Below are 23,517 nucleotides of genomic sequence, written 5' to 3' on the forward strand. Positions count from 1 at the left end.
ATTCCTCCGTGTAGACATGCAAATTAAAGAGCCTGAAAGAAATGAGATGGGCTTCCACAGACAGTGTCATTCAGAAATGTCAAATATGTGAGTGACAGCGTGAGCCCTGTTGGTCTCCCTGCCTTGAGCTGATTTCTTCATCTGGCCTTGTAATGCTTAGGAGCTCTGTGAAGGGTGTTAAATTTGAGAAGTTCAAAGTTTTTAAGAATTATTTAATCCAGGAGAGGAATTGTAAATCCCTATTTCACTTCATATTTCATATTCAAATCAAAAGTTTTCAAGCTAGGACGATTAAGATACAATTGACTCTAAGTGACAGAATTGCATCTCAAAATGGCTTCAGCAAGTAGAGAAATTTGTTGTTTTATATAACAAAATATTGAAAGGAGAGACTCTTGGCTTTGCTTCTGTTCCCTTTCCACAAGCTGGCTTAGTCTTCTGATCATAGGCAAGCTGTCACAGTCCCTACAAACCTTCCCTCCAGTGAGGCATCCGCAGAGAACCAAGAGACATCATCTCCTCCCGTGTCTCTACCTTAGCAGCGAGCAAACCTTCCCCATCGCTTCCCCTCAGACTTCCCCAGCACTTCATTGGCCAGATTCAGAGCATGTGTCTGCTTCTGAAGCATTCATTGGCAAGTGCAATGGAACTGACATTACCTTAAAGCAGTTTTTTGGGTTGAGCATTTCTGTAAGAGGAGATCCAGCAGACAAATGTTTTACTGAGAGCTTAATTCAAACAAGCCATGGTATATGCATTTTAAAAACACAATAAACTGAGAGTACTCAGAGGAAGGAGAAGGGAATAGGTGTATCAAAAAAAAATCTGTGGAGATTTTTCCAAGTAGACCTACTCCAGGCGATGCGAACTTTCGTTTTAACCCCCAGCCCCTCCATACCACCCACTCGCTTGCATGTGAACACATATACACCATCACCATTTAAAAAATCATAAATAGGGGCATCTGGGTGGCTCAGCAGGATGAGCGTCTGACTCGGTTTCAGCGTTGTGAGATTGAGCCCCACCCTGGGCTCTGCGCTCAGCTTGGAACCTGCTTGAGATTCTTTCCCTCTTCCCTCCCCTCCCTCTGTGCATTCTCTTTCTCTCTCTTTAAAATAAGTAAACAGGGGCGCCTGGGTGGCTCAGTGGGTTAAGCCGCTGCCTTCGGCTCAGGTCATGATCTCAGGGTCCTGGGATCGAGTCCCACATCGGGCTCTCTGCTCAGCAGGGAGCCTGCTTCCCTCTCTCTCTCTCTGCCTGCCTCTCCATCTACTTGTGATTTCTGTCAAATGAATAAATAAAATCTTTTAAAAAAATAAAATAAAATAAGTAAACAAATAAAATCTTCAAAACATCAAAAATCACACTGCCAGATACAACTGAAAGAAATCTAACTTGAATGGGTTGCCAAATCCTTTTCTTTAAAAACAAGACCTGTAATTGTATATTAATGACAATAGCTACTATTTATGGGACATATTATTTGGTGGGATACCATTTCATATTTTACAATCACATTTAGTCTTCAGAAAGATTCTTGTAGAATATGTATTATTATTCTTATTTAACAGCCAGTGAAACTCAGGCGCAGAAAGGTTAAGAAAGTTACCTAAGACCACAGAGTCAGAAAGTATCAAATTGGAATTCAAATTTAAATCTGTTTCATTTCAAAGCCTGGCCACCTTACTGAATAAGATTGCTGATCTTTCAATATTAAACATAAAGTAATGGTGAGTAGAAGTTCAATGAGCTTTTATCATATTTCTTTTCAGTACTCTCCACACATGATATGTACCTCTAGGTGACAATGCTGATTACTTCCACCAACCCCTAAGTTTAGAAAGAAGAATGTGAATAGTGACTTGAATTTTGCTCACACAGGAATCTCACACAGAGACACACGGCATAATACTTGGATCTCCACACACAGCTACCAGCAGAAGTTCGCATTTTAGCCAGGGAAAAGATTTGCTAACCTTATAAACCTGAAGGGTGTGATAAAAGAAGGTAACATTTTCTTTTCAGCACTCATATAAATATCTCCATTACTCCTGAAGTTAGCATGCTAAATCCTAACACACTCTTTAATTTGGGAGATGACAGCAGAAGAAAATGCAACTTGAAATGCAGAACATCTCTTTATTATAATTATTTCATATTCCTAGATTGACCTCCAGTCTCATGTTATTCTTTTTTTTTTAAGATTTTTATTTATTTATTTGACAGACAGAGATCACAAGTAGGCAGAGAGGCAGGCAGAGAGAGAGGGGGGGAAGCAGGCTCCCTGCTGAGCAGAGAGCCCGATGCGGGGCTGGATCCCAGGACCCTGGGATCATGACCTGAACCGAAGGCAGCGGCTTAACCCATTGAGCCACCCAGGCGCCCCTCATGTTATTCTTTATAAGCCTTCAGGATCATCATTATCACATATATTGTTAGAGCTGGGGCAAGAGTATTTAAATAGGCACGTGGAGAGCAAGGAATGAAAATAATATATACCTACCTTCTCAGGCATTTAGAAGAAAGCATACAAGTTTTTAAACTCTCTTTCAGAAAGGAAACAAAACATGTACCGGACTGTACTTTTTTGACTTGATTAATTCAACAAATATTTCCTGATGCACCGGACACTCATGTGATCCATATGGATGGGGGAGGGGCCAAGAGAGGTCCTGGCCCTCAGTGTGCCTCTTCTAGTGAGCTCAATAGAGAATAAAACTCACCTGTGTCTCCTGGTATTGGAGGCTCTAAAGCAAAATACATCTCGGTAAAGGGCCAGGGCGGCCGAGGAAAATATTTGAGAGGAAAAAAAAAAGACATTTTATTCTTCTATTTTTAAAAATGTAGTAACTAAAAATAATGAGTGAAAATGTTCCCCACGAATGCCAAAGAAACCCAAGTACAGCACCCTAGAATATGCAAGTCCTTGGTGCAACTTGGCTGCTGCATTCTTACTTGCTGCCCTTCTTTCAGAGCTAATTTGGTAAAATGTGCAAATATGGGTTCCTTTACCACAATGAGGACTGAGACCCCAGAAGAGCCTGCGTAGTCAGAATCTTAATAGACTGGTACCTCACAAGGAGGCTTTTATACACAGGACATTAGCGAAAGTGTGTGAATACAGGCATTTTATATGATTTGAACTTTATGGCTTTTATTTTAGGGTGAAAAAGGAGCTATGGGAGAACCCGGACCCAGAGGACCCTATGGTCTGCCTGTGAGTTCTGTCTCTGGTATCCACCATCTGCATGTGTAGATGACGTGACACCGGCACGGTTAACCCTTCCCCAGTGGGGCAGACTAATCCCGTTAGAGGAGCAAAGACCCATCCACTGACCCTCCACAACATCATGTCCTTCACCGGTCATAGTCACACCTATTTTCCCACTCACATACACACACACACACACACACACACTTCATGAGCTTGAGAGGATCAGAGATTGTCCACAAGATAAACAGAACTAACCTGAAAGCAAGATTGTCCATAAGATAAACAGAATTAACCTGAAAGCAGGATCCCCACTGTCAGAAAACACCCTCCCTGTGTGGGCATGGAAGTTTTATTCCAGATGACTTTCTTCAGACTTCATCTGTTCTCACAGGTTACTTACTAACACTAATCTTGCTAATAGAAGTGATTTCTCACATTGATGTTTGCAATGACTTTGAGGTTTCTGACTTTTCTAACTTGCTGCAATGACACGAGAGCTTTAGAACGTAGAATGTTGGTAGTGGCCTGTCTCCAGAAAGTCTCGGTTATAGTCTTCAGATTGAGAGTGCAGGCGTGCTTCAGAACATTATCTTTGGGGTAATTATAAGTCATTCAATAGGATAGGGTAAGACTATAACAGAAACATAGTGTATTAAGGTTTTTTAATCCCTATGCACTACCACATGTTTTATACCTGACAGTTTTCGTGAACCAAAGTAATAAACTTAAGCAAGGATTAGTGCTGGCTGAGAGAGGCTGATTTTGAAATAGATTTCAAAATCTGATTGTCAAAATTAAAGCAACTTCCCAGTAACTTTGGATGGATCCCTTGTGTGACATAATAAGACCATGGCCCCAATAATCTGCACCCTGGGGGTGAAATTATCAATCCTTGCACAATAGTCTGACTCCTTTGCGTCTGGGGATCATTTATTGACAAAGCTTACTTCAAAACTGTTTTTGAATTGTGACACACTCTCATGTGCTATGGTGAGTGCTGTAAAGTGTGCAAACCTGGCTCTTCACAGACCTGTACCCCTGGGGCTAATAATACATTATATGTTAATTTTAAAAATTTTGACACACTCTCAATATTTATTTATTTTTTTAAAGCTTTTTTATTTATTAATTTGACAGAGAGAAATCACAAGTAGACAGAGAGGCAGCCAGAGAGAGAGAGAGAGAGAGAGATAGGGAAGCAGGCTCCCTGCTGAGCAGAGAGCCCGATGCGGGACTCGATCCCAGGACCCGGAGATCATGACCTGAGCCGAAGGCAGCAGCCCAACCCACTGAGCCACCCAGGCGCCCCTCAATATTTATAGACAAGATACACATCTAGCCAAATTAAACTATATTTAACAAGAGTTTTCAATTTCTTTACTCATTTATGAGCCAAGTATTAATTGATCAAGTTGAAGCAGCATTGATTTGTATATTTTATTAGCGCCTCTATGTTTTTAAAATCAACTAAATGGTATTTATGCTTTCAACTTATTCCTGGATTGTCAGTTGGATGCCAAGCATTAAACTTCAGCAAAATAGCAGGCTGTGTAAGCTAATCTATAATAAAAAAATTTTTTCATGATCCTTAACTCCAGCATTAACGGTCACTTCACTTGATTTGGTGAAAGAAATTTATATTACTAATCAATAGAGACTCTCTTTCCCATTTCTAAAGTAGTTGTTCTAATACTAGTAGTTGCATGTCCAGGCAGCCTTAAATAAAACAATAACAGTAACCTGTTCATGAAACTTAGGAACACTAATGTAGCTACTATGGTTCTTTGGCAGGGGAAAGATGGAGAGCCTGGTCTTGATGTAAGTAATACATGTACAATGAACATCGTCCTACTACAATAGATGTGGATGGTCTCCATCATCAGTAACAGCAAGAATACTTTTTTCTTTCTGGGCACATAGTTAAGCATACAGCATATATTGCTGTGTGTGTAGATCGCAGTAGAAAATATACCACTAGTGTCTGCATGAGATAAACAGGAAAGCAAAACACATAATCAGTATAAAGTTAATAACCAACAGTTGATAATGGCACTTCAAAGTACTCTCCCCAAATTAGGGACACCTTGAACACCAGCAGTTGAACCACTTATTTAAAAATATGCATAAAATTGAAGTATCTTTTGCATGCCACCCTTCGGGAATGGTATAGTATGTTCATTCTCAAAGCTGCTGTGCAATATTTTTTTCTTTTAGCATGAAGAGTCTATATACTTTATAATAACATAATTCTATAAAAAATAGAGAATGTCAAAAACAAAGGCCTCTTGAAATGATCACTGTATTGTGTGAATATAATGGCAGCCTTATTATGTGACAAATGATAATAGCAAAGTAATAATAGTTAACTTTTTATTGAGCACCTGTTATGGGCAAGCATAAAATGCTGTGAGGTAAGTGATGTGCCCAAGCCCACATAAGTCAGTGTCCTTGCTTGGCTTCCAAGTAGGATCCCAATACACTTTCCACTACATAAACCGTAGGAGAAAAAGCAAGAAATGTGTTTCATATAGATAACTGAGATGTTACACAACTCTTACTCCTAAATGCTACTTTAACTAAGTTTTGAGAATCTTGGTCGTGCCATTTTTCTTCATATTGCGTTCAGGAGCATGGAATCTTCCGTTTTTCTTTCAATGTGATTTTACCACAGCTACATCAACCGATCTTTTTGGTTTGCTTTTGATCGTCTAGGGCTTCCCTGGTCCACGAGGCGAGAAGGGTGATGTGGGAGAAAAGGGAGAAAAGGTGACCTCTCCATCCTAGCATGTGCCTGTTGGATTTTTCTCATGCTGTGTGCTTTGCTGTTCAACCTATGCGATTCTTGCATGTATCTAATTGTTCTCCATCCTGTGCTCCAAAAACACAGTGATGCCTGTTCTAAAAAAACCAGGTCTTCACAGGTTCCAGTGCTGGAAATAAGGGCACAGTCTAGCATAGAAGAATATTGCCAGGCTTACCTGACACCAATTAGCTGAAAGATGTGATGTCCAGGGATTCTCAAAAGTGATATAAAAAGGCATTTATTACATTAAAGTAAAATGAAATAGTGCAGATCTGCAAAGGTCTTCTGGCAGAGCTCATCTAACTGTAAAGCCAGCCTCTCATTTTCAGGCACGGCATTCCCAGCAGAGACATAGAAGATGTGTCCTGTATCCCAACTATTTGATCGGAAAACGGAGGGCAAGCAGTGTGACTGATAAACCCCAGTGAGTTTATCAGGGAGTAGGACCTGCCACTTTCGATGCTGGAGATATTTTTAAGTGAAGATATCCGTGTATTTTATGAGGCTGGTGTTCAGGTTCTGTCTCGGGACCACCGGCCACAGGTATATAGCAGCCAATGCCAGAAAAAAAAATTTTTTTTTGTCTGAAAGCAAAATTTGGATTACGAATTTTTAAAATCATTTCTTCCTTTCCTCTCCCCTTCACCTGGGTCCTTGAAGACTCATTGTTTACATGAGACACAGCAAAAGAAGTAAAAGTGGCTGAAATTGGACCTTCCCACTTCAAATTGACACCAGTTCTGTTTCTCAGGTTCATTTATGAGTGATTAACATTATTCTGAAGATTAAATTTTTAGCTGTACTTAAAACACAGTTTTCAAAACCTAAAAATTCCTTTTAACCGTGAAGTTAATTGCTGTTGAAAAGCAAGGCCAAATTAGAATTGTCAAAGAAAGAAGGGTATTAACCCTGCTGTGTGTTCCTTAGACTTTAGACATTACCTGGCTTCCCATATGTAAGAGAGCTTCTGTCACCAGTTATGTAAAAACTGCTATCAATATCAACATCACTATCAACATCATCACGTTTATTGAACACTTACTACATGTTTCCCCAAAAGCTTTACATTAAGCTAAGTCTTTTCATCCTCGTAGCCCCTCCCCACTCCCCACCGCCCCGAGATTGGTGCTGTTACTGTCCCCATGTCACAAAGAATGTGAAACATTAAAAAAGCCTTTTTATTCCAAATTATAAATTCTAACTGAAAAATACACGTGTTTTGATTTTAGACAAATTGTACATGTAAGCTTTTAGCCCAAGTTGGGGGTGCTTTAAAGATTATAGACACTTATTTTATATTTTTTTAATGGGTTGTTAGGAGTCTATAATCTTATTCACTCAGAAGTATGTCACCATTATGGAGATGCTCATTTTAATGCTCTTTCAAACAAAGATGAAATTATCAGTATTATAACTGATGGAAAAACAAAGCTAAAAATTTAATCTTCAGAATAATGTTAATCACTCATACAAAAATATCTCCATATTTCAGATTCCATGATTAGAAGTTTTATATTTAGGAAAATTAGATCCAAATGTGAACACTTTATGTATATCATTCTTTAACATGGTAGATAAAAATTAACAAGAGCCTTCATGTGCTCATACGCACTAGGGCAAATGCTTTTGTATTGCATAGGGAACACTGACTGTTAGAAAATGAGGTTGGTTCATAATAACGCTGATTCATTATTCTTCATATAATAGTGTCTGTTTTCCATAAAGCTTGAGGTCTGCTAACATATTATTGAAAAATGATTCCTATAACCTGAGTCAACATTCATATGACAACACTTTTCTGCAGAGTGACTAATTTCAGTTGATTTACCAAATAATGAATTGAATTCTAAATTATCAATACCCAACACACCTGTCTCACCTATGTGACGAAGAGTCCACTGTCTCCTGGGAGAGAAGAGCTCACCCAAACAAGTTTAAATCAATTTTATGTCGTGACATTGAAGTTATTTGCCGAAAATGTTGACAGATCTTGCATGAGTGAGCAATTTAGTCCCAACCGCCCCTCCTCGCTTACTTCCTGTCACACCTGCTCTCATGTCACCCTGGATTCTCAGGTCTTCGTCTTTGATCATGATTAATAAACCACACAGAATTTCTCTCTTTCCCCAGTATTCAAGAAACCCAAGTGTTTTTGATTCTGAGCCTTCTGATGCAATCTTTTTGGCACACAGGAGATAAATGAGGAGCTTTCACTCACACAGTCAGAATAAATGCGTTAATTTGGGTGCTTATCTCATATATATCTTATGTATATGTCTTTGAATATTCATGTTGTTTCGCTTCTGAAATTATTCACTTTTATTGTAACTGCCTTCCTGAGTGTGGAATGAATACCTAATTTAAATATGTATTGCACAGTATTTCGTATTCTGTACAGCACTAACTTCTTGTCTATAAATATGCAAAGATATTTATGTTAATAAGAAACAGCTGAGGTGCATTCCTTCCTTCTCCTCCTTTTGCCTCCTTTCCTTAATTCCTCCATTCCCATGATCCATGCAGATTTCCACAACCTTTACCTTGATTCCTAAATACTAATTTCCATGGCTACATTCCCACTATGTAATTATCCTTCCTATCTCATTTTTAGTGTTAGCTCAACTGAGTCCAAACTGCTTTTCCTCTCTTGAACAGAACTTTTTTTTTTTTTTGGCTTTTGTTACATTGTGAGTAACCTGGAAACCCATTTACCATTGTGAACACCTGGCATGAAATCTGTAAGGGTGAATTAAAGAACATCCCTGGATTTATAAATAAGTCTATTTCTCCAACTGGCATTTCTGAGAAGTATTAGCACTTTTAAAATTTCTTTACCTGACTTACTAAAGAAAATATTTGCTTTTAGTTTCCTAAAAAATGTAAAAAAAAAAAAACCCACAGAAGCATATTTCAATATACTGAATATTTTTTTAATGAGAGCTACCAAAAATGTTATAAAATTGGATACATTTCCAAAAGATAGAAGCTGTTAATATTCTGTCCTTTTCGTCTGGCTCGGCGTAGCTTTCATCTGTTACAGGGTTAGAAAAAAGTAAGCTGACAAAGTATTGAAAACTGGGTAAAGTATTCACTATTCTCTGGATTTGACCGACCACTGGCTGCCTCCCATACAGTTGGTATTCGCGATCCTCACCAGATCTATGGAGGAAACAGCTCATTCGCCGAGACTGGGGCGGCTGGGTCTAAGTCAGCCCTCGATGTGTCGGCCTTTTCAATCTTTTTTCGTCCTGTTGAGCATCTTAAGTAAAATCCCACCTATCACTGTCCAGAAGCCACTGTCACTCTGAAAATCTAAGTTATCTTTTATAATATCATGCCTTACCTAACCGGAAAACAGTGGTAAATGCCCTTCCAGACATTTATTGGCTAAACCATTTTTTTTTGAATCGCCATTATTCCCCCCGCCCCAAATAAAACCTGTCTTTTATTGAAACTCTTATGTCCACAGGGGGAAAAGGGAAAGAAAGGCAAAAAGGGGCCTAAAGGGGAGAAAGGAGAACAGGGTGCTCCTGGATTAGATGCACCTTGCCCGTTGGTATGTCTGACTCCTGGAACTGTCTCCAGATAGCGCGTGTGGAGGAATACGCTGGGAGAAGAGCACGCTGAAGGGACCCGTAACAGCAGGGGCTCTGGCTGCGGGCTGTTGCTCTGGGACTTGGAGGGACCACACGCATCCATCCCGGGCTCTCCCGGGATAAACCACGCCCCGTCTCTGGCCGTCAGCTCTGATTGGCTTCTTAACACTGGGATGCTGACCTGCAGCTGCACGGGACTGCAGCGTCTGAAGGGGAGTTGGTGCTCTCCCACACCATGCCAAAGAGAAATCAGTGTCCGGGGAAGCCCGACCCCTGGGCTAGGTCGGGCTCTTGCTTCAGCCAGCTTCAGCCCATGTTACTTTGTCCTTCAGAGTTGCTCCTCTCCCAGCGGTTTGGTATCGTAGTTCTTTCTTGAGCAGAATTTGTGCCTAAGTGATTTCTTGTGTTAGTAACATTGTGAGTTAATCTTTACAAACAGGGATTCCGTGGCGTTAAGGGGGAAAAAGGGGAGCCAGGCCAGCCTGGCCTGGATGGGCTGGATGCCCCTTGCCAATTGGTACAGTATTTCTCTTTCCTACCTCCCCTGCATGCATTTCCTTTGTTTACTACGTGTTCATCTCTATCAGTGTAAAGTGGTACTTGCGGAACAAGCTTTACATGATAAACATGCTACCTGCATGTGCATGAACCCCTGGGCATCTCTGCGGAGTGAGGAGAGCAGGCACGCCTCTCCGTCCAGGAGTGCCCGTTAACCTCCTGACGTCCTTACAGCTCACCCGGCTGCCATGTCTGCGTTCTGGGGAATATTAACCTGTTGGATAAATACTGACAGAGGACATTCAAATGACATAAAAATCCTCCATGGAGAGGGACTGCTAGGCCATAACTTTGGGTTCTATCCCTAAATTTGGCTCTTTTTTTTTTTCCTTTTTCTCTGAGAGAAATAAAGGCATTTTGCCTCTTCCGCTGCATTTCTGTCAGGCCGTAAATAAGGCCAGACGGACAGAGTTAAGCTTCTGTGGTCAAGACTTAACCAGTTCTAGGGAATGCTGTTAAGAGACCACAGGGAAGGAAATCAAACTTCTCTGAGCTTCTATAGATGGTGGTAATAGTCTGCAGCCCAACCCTCTTCTTTGTCACATAACCTTTTCAATGTAATGGTCTCTCCTTTTGAAACTCACTTTCCTAAAGTAGACAGAACTCCCTATCCCCATTGGCATGAACTCAAAGTCCTCCTTATACTAAAATCTAAAATTCTACTGGGTGATCCTCTCCTTGTACCAATCTGGCATTACCAAGTTTTTCCCAGATACCTTATAAAGCTATTTCAAAGTGGGTTTTTATTTTTTCCATTTAGAAAGAAAGTATATTCATATTTTCTGAGGTATAAAAGAAAATTTGGGGGGTTTTATATTTATTGATTGTTATACTTGGTCTGCATGTTCTTATATTATTCTTCAGTGTTAAGCATGATTTTTTAAAGATAATGTTATATTTCTTAAGCCTTTTAAGTGAGTATGGTTATAGGAAAAAATGTATTGGGTAAATAATTACAATTTAAAAATCTCCATTTGGGTGCCTAGTCTTTTATTTTATTTGCTTGTTGTTAATAATAAATACCTTACAATCGTTTTGTCAGGGGAAAACACAAGCATGCCTCCATATATCAACTCTTCCTGCCTTCTTTCTATCATTTGTATCTGAAGAGTGCTTGCACTTTAAACAAAAGTAAATGGTGCAATGTTCAGGAATCGCTTGTTGATTCAGAATTGGTTAATCAACTTCTAAAGACTTTTTAATTAAAAAATGGATGAATGCTACAGATAACATCTTACTATAAAGATGTAGATGGGCTGACTGTCTTTTAATTCAATTAATAGAATGTGTTCTACTATATTGGCTTTTAATATGGAAAAATAAAAGATAATATAAAATAAAAACTGGCATGTGAAGAGCTACAAACTTCAGATAGAAATGGTTCATCGTGAATTATTTGTCATTATCATACATTCAGCATAGACCACAGTGACCAGGAAGAGAAGTTGGTTTTGTTTATTTAATCAAGATAATTATTAAATGGGTTTTAGTAAAATTAAGAGGAATAGTCCAGACTGCTTAGCTAAAGGTAGAGCTGAGCAGGCCCCTATGCTTTGTAAATCACTTTTTCAAAATTAGGCATTATTTTCTCTATTCGCATTTTCACTCTAAAAAGCATTTGAATTTTCTTCCTTTTACCTAATGTTGGGTATTCTATAACTAGAAAAAAATGCCTATGGCCACAGGCACCTCGTGGGTAGAAATCCATATTTAAACTTCTGAGCATGTGACTTGTGAGGTATGTTCACTTCTGTGGAGTCTGAGGAATTCTTACTGTTCTCTTTAAAACAGGGGCCAGATGGATTACCCATGCCTGGCTGTTGGCAAAAGGTAGGCTTTACAGAATTATTTCTGAAAGAAGCACTCCCCCTATCTCTTCCCCTGGCCTGGTCTTTTCCTTTCACAATAGAACTTTTGGAATTGACATTACTGAATGTTGTTCGGGCATTAGAAAGCAAAAGATTCTGTCTCCAGAATATATTTTGATTAATATATTTACTACTGATTTCCTCCTAAACTGATGAGTGAAAACAGTTCTTAACAAGCACTGTAACTTGGAAACCTTCCCTATCTAATCCTTTCTGTGGAATGGAAAGTGGCAGTGCATCTTGACAATGGTTTGCTTATATAAACTCCTCCTACTATTTAAAACTATTCTTAATTGTGGTTCTTTTTCTATTTCACTCAATTACATAAGCAGACATGCAAACACATGGTAGAACCCTGCCAATATTAATCACAAGGCTGAGAAAGCAGAAAGTGTAAGCATGATTTTTTTTTCCCCTTTGGTGATCATTTATTTAGAAGAATCTGTTTATATTTAAGTTGGTGTTTGTATGATATCCATTGATTCTAGCCTCTTCATATGGCTACCCATGGTCACTGTGTACATATTGAATATGGAAGGGAACTTCATAGCAAGTCTTCTCTGTACAAAGGCTGTATGAGGAGCCCTTTCATACAGGGGATAGCATTTACTTAATGTTTTTATCCTCAATGACACTGATGAAGAAACTGAAGCTCAGAGAGATTAAGTAACTTCCAGGGGCAAGAGCCAATACCCAACAAAACCAGAAGCGGGCGGTGGAAAGCAATGGTAGGACTTGAAGCAGGGAAGAGGTCTATTGGCGCCATCCTAGTCCGAGAATACCAACCCTTTATGCAATAATGGTGTGGACTTAATTATATAAAGAACTGTGCATATATGCTACTAGTGGATAACGGAATTCCACGGATGGAAACATGAGCTGGGGGAAGCATCGTGCTACTTTGATCGTTTTGAAGTTTTTTCTCTAACACCTTTTGGCTTATTGAGTAACTTTTGATAGGCATGCCTTATTAGCATGACTACACAGAACTCTAGGATTGCAGAGAGATGAAGGGAAACTTGACTCTGTAGTGTGTCTTATCTCCTCAGCTCCGTTGGTGAGGAGATCCTGTGTGACTCCCTCTCCCACTTAGCTGAGTCCCCCCACTCAGCAAAGAAACCTTCTCTGTCGGGAGTGTCATTTATTTAGCAGCTCCCCACACTCACTCTCAGCCTGTCAGAGGATTAGCTCAGTCACAGCTGGGGTCAAGGGGTTCTCAAGAAGGTGGGCCTATCATCATATTCTTCTTCACCTGAGGAAAGTATCCTTTCACCCTCAGAACCCCTGTTCTTAGCATCTTGAATACCATCCCGAGCTGGAATTACCATTTACTCTTTAACCGTTGACCTGTAATCTAATACTGTAATGATTTTTTAATACAGTCCTAGGTGCACTTTACACAGAGGGAAATGTTGAAAGACTTATTTTATCCAGCCTTCTGACAGAACTCAGAACTTGGGTTTACTTAATTATTGGCTGCTTCTAAATCATTTCCTTTTTGTGAGGGCGTAGTAATCATGGCACCAAGAAAGGACTCATCTTTTTGGTTCATGAAATGGCCAAACCTAGTAGTAATATGAATAGCATTAGAAAATCAGAAATTGCCCTTTTAAGGACTCATTTTCCCACAGAATAGACACTATGTTCTACATAGGATTAAGGATTTCCTAAATCCAACCACTTCTTTTTTTGAGAGAAAGTGAGAGCATGTGGGGTAGAGGGGGAAGGGACAGAGGGAGAGGGAGAGAAAGAATCTCAGGCAGGCTCTATGCCCAGATCAGAGCCTGACATGGGGCTCCATCTAACAACCCTGAGATTATGACCCTGAGATCATGACCTGAGCTGAAATTAAGAGTCAGACACTTAACTGACTCAGCCACCCAGGCTGCCCTCTAACATCTTATGTAAAGAACTCAATAAGAAAACTTCAGCCCTGCTTACCACACTCCCCAACACATACAAATGCAAATCATGATCAGCTTGGTCCAACACCTCCTCACTCCAAAGAAAAAAAAAAAGGAAAGAAGAAGAAGAAGAAAGAAACAATTAGAAAAACAAAATGTTCTAAAATCTCTTATATAGTCAAATTAGCTATCTCAAATTATTTTTTAAGTGATTTTTAAATATTCTTTAAGGAAGGCTAGCAGATTACTTTTAGTTAGTCATATTCTACACGAATTACCCTTTTAAATACTGTTGTACTAGCCTCTAGAGAACAGTGATAAATGTGTGAAAATTTAGAATGTAGTAGCAACGTAAATTACTGTGATTAATGAACAAGTCTCCTTTGCCATACTACTCTCGATATTAATTTTTTTCATGCCAAACTAATGTTTGTTTAAATGACTTTTCTTTCTAGATACAGCTCTGTTTTCTAAACTTTGAAGAATAATGATTTACTAGTTCACAGTACAATTCGTACAGTGAATAAATGGCAGAATTTATGTTTAAAAAAGTACTTTCAGGGGCGCCTAGGTAGCTCAGTCAGTTAAGTGTCTGCCTTTTTCTCAAGTCATGATCCCAAGATTCCGGGATCGAGCCCCGTGTCCATCTCCCTGCTAGTGGGGAGTCTGCTTCTCCTCTGTCCCTCATCCCATTCTTGTGCTCTCTCTCTCTCTCTCTCAAATAAATAAATAAAATACCTTTAAAAAAGAAAGTACTTCCAGGCTATTAAAGTTATCCATCCTTGGTCGCCTGGGTGGCTCAGTGGGTTAAGCCGCTGCCTTCGGCTCAGGTCATGATCTCAGGGTCCTGGGATCGAGTCACGCATCGGGCGCTCTGCTCAGCAGGGAGCCTGCTTCCTCCTCTCTCTCTCTCTCTCTCTCTCTGTCTGCCTCTCTGCCTACTTGTGATCTCTCTGTCAAATAAATAAATAAAATCTTAAAAAAAAAATACCTTAAAGTTATCCATCCTCATCCAAAGATTAAAAACTATATAATAGGAAAATACCTATAGGCTTCATATTTTTTAAAATTTTTTTAAATTTATTTTCAGCATAACAGTATTCATTGTTTTTGTACCACACCCAGTGCTCCATGCAATCTGTGCCCTCTCTAATACCCACCACCTGGTACCCCAACCTCCCACCCCCCCACCACTTCAAACCCCTCAGATTGTTTTTCAGAGTCCATAGTCTCTCATGGTTCACCTCCCCTTCCAATTTACCCCAGACCCCTTCTCCTCTCTAACTCCCCATGTCCTCCGTGCTATTTGTTATGCTCCACAAATAAGTGAAACCATAAGATAATTGACTCTCTCTGCTTGACTTATTTCACTCAGCATAATCTCTTCCAGTCCCGTCCATGCTGCTACAAAAGTTGGGTATTCGTCCTTTCTGATGGAGGCATAATACTCCATAGTGTATATGGACCACATTTTCCTTATCCATTTGTCCACAGAAGGGCATCTTGGTTCTTATTTTTTTATTCATCAGATTACTTTATTTATTTATATTTTATTCATTTATTTATTTATATTGTTTAATGTTTCACTGCACTTTATTTTGTGAGGTAGGGTTGACAGGTTTACAGCAAAAAAAATGAGATTTTTTTTTAGTTAAGTTTTAAAATGCTAAAGAGGAAAAAAAAGAGAATCTTTAAAATTCTGTAGATTTTTTTTTACAAAACATTGGTACTCAAAAAAATATATCTGTTTGAATTTCAAGCTAAGTGAGAGTTTGCAGAAAAGAATACTTCCGTAAGCACATTCTCTGGCATTGACATGACATACAGAAAACAGTGGGCAAACTGTCTCCAAAGATCACAAAGTACCTAGCGTCTTAATCCCACCTCATATAGCATCTATTTTTTCTTGGAGCAAGAAAAACAAGTATTTTTAATTAATGAACTAGGCTTTCTACTTTTCTCATTGGGTTTGTTTTGTTTTGTTTGTTGAGTAAAAGTCAAAGTCCACAAGATCTGCTCTGTAAGTGTGTATCTGAAAGACTGTTGCCCCCCAGTTCTCTCAGACTTAACTTTAATTCTAGGAAAACCTTAATAATTATGGCACTTCAGAATGAGCAAGCAGAGATTTACAGTATCTTAGATCACCTTAGATCTCCAATAGGGTTTGAAGACCTGAGAAGAGGCAGCTGTACCTGGCACACTGGCTGCAGCAGAGCAGGGCTAGCCAAAGCCAAGAGGAGATAAGAGCAGAAGGATAGTAGATAGTCAGGTTGGGTGACATAAACAGTGCCACCGAGGGCAGAATCCTCAGCCTCTTTCCCAGTGGCTTTTAATGTTTGGAGAAGATCATGTAAGTATAGGACATGTATTTTAATTATGGCACATATTTGAAAAAATCCTAATTTTCTGCTTTCCCAGAATCATTACTAAGACAAACACCACTAATTTCTCAGTGGCCCAAAAAAAAAAAAAAAAAGTGGGTTGAACCCAGGAAATTTTATTAACACCGGAGTTTTAGGAAAGTAATATTTGGGACACACATCATTTGGCTCATTAATTAAAAAAAAAAAAACAAAAAAAAAAACACTGTATTCAGGGTTCTACCAATTTTCTTAAAATAAATGTTAATTTGAGATTTTTATTCTAGACCACTAATTCTACGTATGTCTTTTCTGTTGTTTGTTTTTCTGCAGTGATGAATCTAACCTTCCGAGCATGAAGTTGTATATATAATGGTCCACTTTTTATATTTATAGCTGAAAATCGAATTGCAAATTTTACAAGTCTGAGATATGTTTACATAGAGCTGCTTCTTCCTGTTTGCAGTAGTACACATGTCCATCCTTTCTCCACTTACATCTGAAACTGGGCAATATGTGAAACCAGTGAGAAGCCTGCAAAAAAATATAAATCAGTATCTCTTTATCTTATGTGAAGATATGTATTTAAACGGATACATCAGTGATAGAGAATGATAGTTTTTGCTCTTTTCTGACTTCGGGCTTGTTAATTGCATGGACAAAAAGCGCCATGAAATAGTTTACATGAAATTGTGACCAAATATGGACTCAAAACTATGAAAATGTACTCTACTAACTGATTGTAGAGCCTGCCATCGCATCCCTACTCACCTTCACTGTTAGCATTGCTTCATGCCCACACCGCCCACTGAAACTAACAAAAAAAGCATGACCGTGTGCCAAGCCTGTTTGTCATTCAGATGCTAGCATGCCACTTGATGAGTCCTTTGATCACATCTGAGCTTTTATTTCTTTTGTCATCTCAAGGGGGTTACACCATGGCTTATTGCCAAAAAGAGATAAGGTGGCGGAGAGCACACACACAAATGGTCTTGTATTTTGAGGGCGTTGCAGTCCCGACTGCAGACCTCCAGCTTCCAGGATCGCGGGCTCACATGGCCACCTTGGTTGAACTATCAAGGGGTTGAGCTGGTTGCCGCCGATCTTTTTCCTTGGGCTGCCCTTGACAGTGAAGACAAGGGAAGAGGACCAGTTCGGCATCCTGCGCTGTCTCTCCTGTGACCAAGTAGGAAAGAGGTTTACACACGCAGGCACCCAGAACAACAGACTTTAAAATAATAATAATAAACTGAATTCCAACAAGTGTTAATATGGGTGCTTTTGGAAACTGACAGAGGCATAGAGCACTTCTTTTGGGTAGGAGATTCTTGGAATGTCAGCCCCTGTTCCTGCAGACAAAGGATGCGTACATCCCACCAAAGGGAAGGGGTACCACTCCTGAGAATAGGTTGACTGAAATAACCTCTTCTGAAATTGTGGGGGAATGTACCCTACAAACTCTATTGAAGCTGATGCTCTCCTTTCTTCCGAGATCCAACCCATTTCAAACATTTTCTACAAAGTTCTAGAAACAGAAAGATATTTTTCATTCTTTTTTTATGCTTTTCTTTTCTAGTCCCAGGAATATTAAGAAAAGATTTGTTTCAGTTTTTGTCACATTTGTTTTGTACAATTTTTTAAAAGAAGGTCTTCAAATCCCAATAACTTGGTAGCAGTAGTCAAGCTGACTTTTTACTAACTTCTCTCTTGTTCTGAATAACTGAAGAGAATATAAAAGAAACATTGCTTTCAGTTCAGTCATTGTAAAGTATCAAAGTCAAGCAATTTCTTGAGTTCTTTTTGACTTTTTTTTTCATATGATGACTGTAACTTACATAGTGATCATCAGTTAAGTCAAGATTTGGTCACATTTGATAGTATTAACTCATTTCTATTTCTTATCATTCTATTTAGATTTAAGTTTTGTCCATATTTAGATTTCTTTATCTTTTTTTTTTTTTTTTTTTACATTTCTAAATGTTTGTCTTAGGCACAGACCAAATCTGTGTGTCAGAAAGCTGTGAAATATAGTTGCCATAGAATATTTTTCATCTACTTGCTCAAAACTTACTTAATTGTATTAGACTGAGCATTTCTTTGCACAGTAAAGAGTTGGTGATATGTTTTGAAATGCTTATTCTGAGTGGAAGGGTTACATTAAGGGAAACACCATCAAAGAAGAGTTATAGTCACTCTTTCAGCCCATAGGACAATATACTTTCTCTCCTGACTCAATGTCATTTTGTGGGAACATTTCTAGCTCCATTCATAAGTTTTCACCGCCAGAGGGAAAATTAGCTCATCACTGACTTATGGTGACAACAATTAAGATATGACTATAAGACAAAGATCTTACAATGCTTGGGATCTCTTTCATATTCTACAACCAAATGTTCAATTATACAAAATGCCTTCTTTTTATTTCTAATAAGTTTTTGAGATTGGAAAGATGTCCAAATTATTAGATCAATACAATTAGTAACATTTCTAATAACATTCCACACTTGAGGCCAGTTCGGCATTTTTAAAACAATAGAAGGCCTTTATTTTCCAACCATCTCTTGTTTGACATGGTTAGGAAAAAGTATTGTTCAATGTCTGAAACGATTTGTCTTACATGGTTTGGAAAAATGAACCAAAGCAGGTAGAACTACTGTCTCTTCAGGAAAACAAGCAGCAGTGTCTTGAAAAAATCTGGTGGCTATATTTCTTTCTATCTTTCTTCCTACTCCTCCAGTAGAAAGAGGTATTGAGATGAATCACTATTGAAAACTTGCGCAGCTTCAAAACAAAATACCTCAATATCAAGAAGAAACATTTTATACACACACAAAAAATTTTTTTGAACATAGCCCTTTAAGAATACCCTTCTGTCCTAGGTTATGTTGGGTTTTTTGCTCTATAACTGATTTGACAACATTGATTTTTATTCTATGAGTAAGAGAAGCTGTAGACTCCTATTACATTAATTTCCTTGAGAAAAACAAATAGATGATTGTACTCTTCTTCGTTCAATGGAATTATTAGGTCTTAACCACCATGGATAACCTTGAACTTTTAGTTACTAAAATATTTCCAGCCATCCATGTTGTCATCAATATAGAAAATTCTCAAATATTGCCGAATGAACTAAAAACTTATGTCTGCTGGCATATGTGTTGGCAGATATCTAGTTTTCTTCAAGATTTCCAACCCTTAATTTGAATTATTGGATAGAAGATTGAGAAAAAATATGTGAAAGACACATTGGAAATAAGTCAAGAGCTACTTCTATTTCTGATAAGCATCTTCTAAGGATGCCAAATCAGTATGTGTTTTAGCTTTAATATTGTTTTCCATTCATGTTGGTGCTAATGCATTTTTTTTCTTTATGGACAATGCAACTCTACTATGGATAATTTCATTTTTCTGTTTAATAGCATTCCTAAACTGTTAGTGTGTGATTTTATTTTTAAAGTTCATGAATTTGCTGTAATATGTTTCAGTGACCAGTCTTTCCTAATGTAAAACAAAACAGTGTACCTAGAGATGATGTGTGTTTACTTGGATCATGGATCCTTTTATTTCATGTTCATTGCATATACCATATGCCTTTACCAACTTTCATCCTCATTTTTTTTTAGCTTATTTCATTTGATAAAATCTGACAAAACCGATGTTAAAGAAGTCTAACACATTCATAGAGTACCTGACACACAAATATGCCCCAGTTTTTCTTCTAGCTTTCATTTTCATTATGAGAAGCTATCCTGGAGGATTTTTCTTTCTTGTTTGATTTTATAGAAAACATAAGAATATCTTTGATTTCTACCAAAAACAAAAAAAAATATGTTCTTGAATTTACTTTCTGTCCATGATGTTCTGATGGGACAGTAAAAACATATGCTTCTGTAGTGCATGCTAGAGGCCCTCTGTCTACACCATATACATATATCTGCTAGTTTGGAAAATGGTCAGATCAGCATGTCAAGACCTATGGAAAAATTGTCCAGTATCTTATGTTTTTATCACTTAAAAATGTGCTTAAATTTTCCAAGGTTTTTTTTATATTACTATTATACCATAAAAAGCTAATACTGCTTTTCATCCTTTTTTTTTTTTTGCCACTATATATTATCTTACCCAGAAATAAGTTATGCTTGAATAGCAGGTGGTGTTTTAATCTTCTAGTAAGCAATCATAGGAACATGCAGAGATTGATATTTGAAATCTTGTTTTTCCTCTATGTCTTCATAACCAAGTTATATTAATAATTAACATTACTAAAATGAACTTTTAAATTTCTACTAAAACAAATTAAAAAAAAACCCTGCTATCTCTGTAAAATCAAGTCCATAGCAACCTAATCATATGTTCTCAAAAATAATAATTAAGAATAAGCACCTGTGATTCTGGCAATTAAAAAATCTTCATTTCTAGTGGAATTAACATATCTGATCAATTATGATTCTGCTAAAATTATTTTAAAATGTGAGGAACTTCCGTCCCTACTTTTCCCCCTTTTTTCATATTGGCTAGATTTACTTTATGCTGTAGCAGAGATAAGCTTCCAACTTAAGCTTTTGGTGGATTTTGTTTTGCTAATCCAATACTGAAACATTTTAATGGTATTTCTGATATTTTAAATGTGTTTAATGCATAAGATTCCCTATGCTGCTTTATTGACAGAACTGTCCTTTGGGGAATAGGAAGATTTTTTTCAACCTGATCTGTTGTGTTTGATTTATCGATAAAGTACCGTTTCTCAAAATGTAGTAGATATCCTCACATATCTCAGAAATATTAATAAATTGGATTCACAAAAGAATGTCTTACCTATTGTTGACATTTATGTGAATATTCTTTATACTGTTGTAAATGTTTCATGCGACTTAACATTTTAAAAAGATGTATGTATCTGATTTTCCATTAGAAAATATTATATTTTTATTTGTATTTTTTACATTTTAAAGTTCATCTCTATGTGCAGCTATTTTTATAATGCCAAAAAAATCACGTGAATACAAAATAAGAGGAAAATGCAAAAAAAAGTATTTTGGCAAGCATTACACTGCATATTTTTCTTAACATTTTGTGGGCCAGTCTCTTGTAATTGATTATTCTAAGAATGTGTTGTGTCTTATCACTGTAAATATGGCACAAACCCGTTTTTCTCTATAGTGTACATAACTGAAAGCTTGAATGCTCCTTGTTTGATTTCTTATTTCAATTTCATTATAATTTCTCCAGCTGACATTGCTGAATCAAAAGACATGCGGTTTTTGATGTGCAGTTTGGAGATAATAGCATTGTGTTCAGTTTCTAATTTGTTTTTATTTGCTTTTTTAACTTGTTTTCAGGGTTCCTAGTTTGTGAGAAGTTGATCTTCAGAATTATTTTTACACTATTTATGACTTATTTTCATAATGTAAAAAGTGTGTAATTATTACAATATTAATCCAAACAATGGTAATGAATTGTATTGTTATAAAGCTTTATTGATGTTCATGGACACCTTGGCCTGTTTTCTCTGATTTAAACACAGTCCATAAAGAATTCTGTTTCATTCTTCCACAATATTGCAATGTCACCATTCCACTCAGTGCACTATAACAAGCTCTGGTGATTTTCTATTAGAACAACAACAGCAACAGCTAGCACTTTTGTTTATTAGATTATGCTCCTAGGTTGGGCTTGCCTTCCCACCTCACTTTTTCCTTTCAGGATTCTCCATTTTCATGACTTAAGCTTCCTTATACCCAAATGGCTCTTAACTCTGCCACATTGAATCAGTCATTACTGTGTGAGTAAAATGTAGTGCATACCAGTCAGTTGAATGCATTGAATAACGAACGGCTGAATGCCTCCACTAAAGTCACCAGTTGTTTCCCAGTCCTGACTAAACGCAGTCCTCATCTTTACTACCCTCACCAGCACCACTGGATGAAGTTGCCCATAGCTGTCCTCTTTTTTTTTTTTTTTTAAGATTTTATTTATTTATTTGACAGACAGAGATCCCAAGTGGGCTGAGAAGCAGGCGGTGTGGGAGGGAGAAGCAGGCTCCCCGCCAAGCAGAGAGTCCGATGCAGGGCTCCATCCCAGGACCCTGGGACCATGACCTGAGCCAAAGGCAGAGGCTTTAACGCACTGAGCCACTCAGGCGCCCCTACACAGCTGTGCTCTTAAACACCCTTCCCTTTTTCAAACCTCCCCCCATCTTCTCTAATCTCCACTCTCCTTGCTCTCTATGCCTGATCTTGCATGCACAGAAGAAAAACCATCCACAGAAGAGACTGCCTCGAATACTTCCACCAAGACTGAAAATGTATTCATATATTTAACAATTTCCTTCACTTCTATTATGATGGAAATTAATGTCGCTCTTCCCACTTAAAGCTAACCTCAGCTCCAGATGCTCCACTTCCACCCCAGGATTTGCAGGAATCGTGTTCTGTTATACTAATCTCTACTCTTCAAACTCCATCCTAATCACATTTAAATATATTCAATTATCTTCCATTTTTATAAAAGCTTTTCCTCAATGCCACGCGCCCCTTTAGCTGCTGCTCTCTCTCTTTGCTGTTTCCACTTCAGAGCTTGGAGATTGATTATATATCCAGCCAACCCATGCCTCACCTCCCATTAACTCCTCAATCCACTGATAAGCTCTGCCCTACCAGTCCACCTAACTATTCTCTCCCATAGTGAATTCCTAAAGTTCTACAAATTAAGTTACCATCAAGAGCCCCAATCTCCCTCCAATCTCCAATTTTTACTGCATCTGCCTACTTCCAGATGTGCACTTCAAACTCAGTAGGTGCAGAATTGAACCTGCCCTCTGCCACCTGACCCTGTTCTCCCTCCTATGCTTTGTATCTCAGGGAATGGGATCACCATTCACATCATGGGCAACACCAAAACTTCCCTGTGATATCTGACTCAACCCTAACCCTCACCATCGCCAGTTACTCTCCATGGCCAACTGATTCCCTGGCTCAACATATACCAGATCTACAATCTTGATGGCATCTCCATGGTGAAAATTGGGTGACTTGTATCTCTTACCTGGATTACTACAGTAGCATATCTTACAATACAGTTGATCTTTGAACAATGCATGAGTTAAAGATGCCAACCCCCTCATAGTGGAAAATCTGTGTATTACTTTTGTCTCCCCCAAAACTCAACTACTAATAGCCTAGTGTTGGCCAGAAGTCTTACCAGTAACATAAACA

General features: G+C 38.2%; 1 protein-coding gene across 1 annotated transcript in view; it reads left to right on the plus strand.

Annotated features, from left to right (window-relative positions):
- The window catches only part of COL25A1 (collagen type XXV alpha 1 chain), a 464,458-nt gene extending 442,664 nt beyond the window's left edge, over positions 1-21,794 (plus strand). The window contains exons 33-38 of the mRNA XM_082728561.1: positions 3,164-3,217; positions 5,006-5,032; positions 5,927-5,980; positions 10,053-10,130; positions 11,963-12,001; positions 16,637-21,794. Of these exons, the coding sequence (XP_082584687.1) occupies positions 3,164-3,217; positions 5,006-5,032; positions 5,927-5,980; positions 10,053-10,130; positions 11,963-12,001; positions 16,637-16,639 (255 nt within the window). The 3' untranslated portion in view covers positions 16,640-21,794. The remainder of the gene's footprint in view (positions 1-3,163; positions 3,218-5,005; positions 5,033-5,926; positions 5,981-10,052; positions 10,131-11,962; positions 12,002-16,636) is intronic.
- Positions 21,795-23,517: the final 1,723 nt, after the last annotated feature.

The sequence above is a fragment of the Mustela nivalis genome, assembly GCF_964662115.1.
Source record: "Mustela nivalis genome assembly, chromosome: 4".
NCBI classification, from domain to species: Eukaryota; Metazoa; Chordata; class Mammalia; order Carnivora; family Mustelidae; genus Mustela; species Mustela nivalis.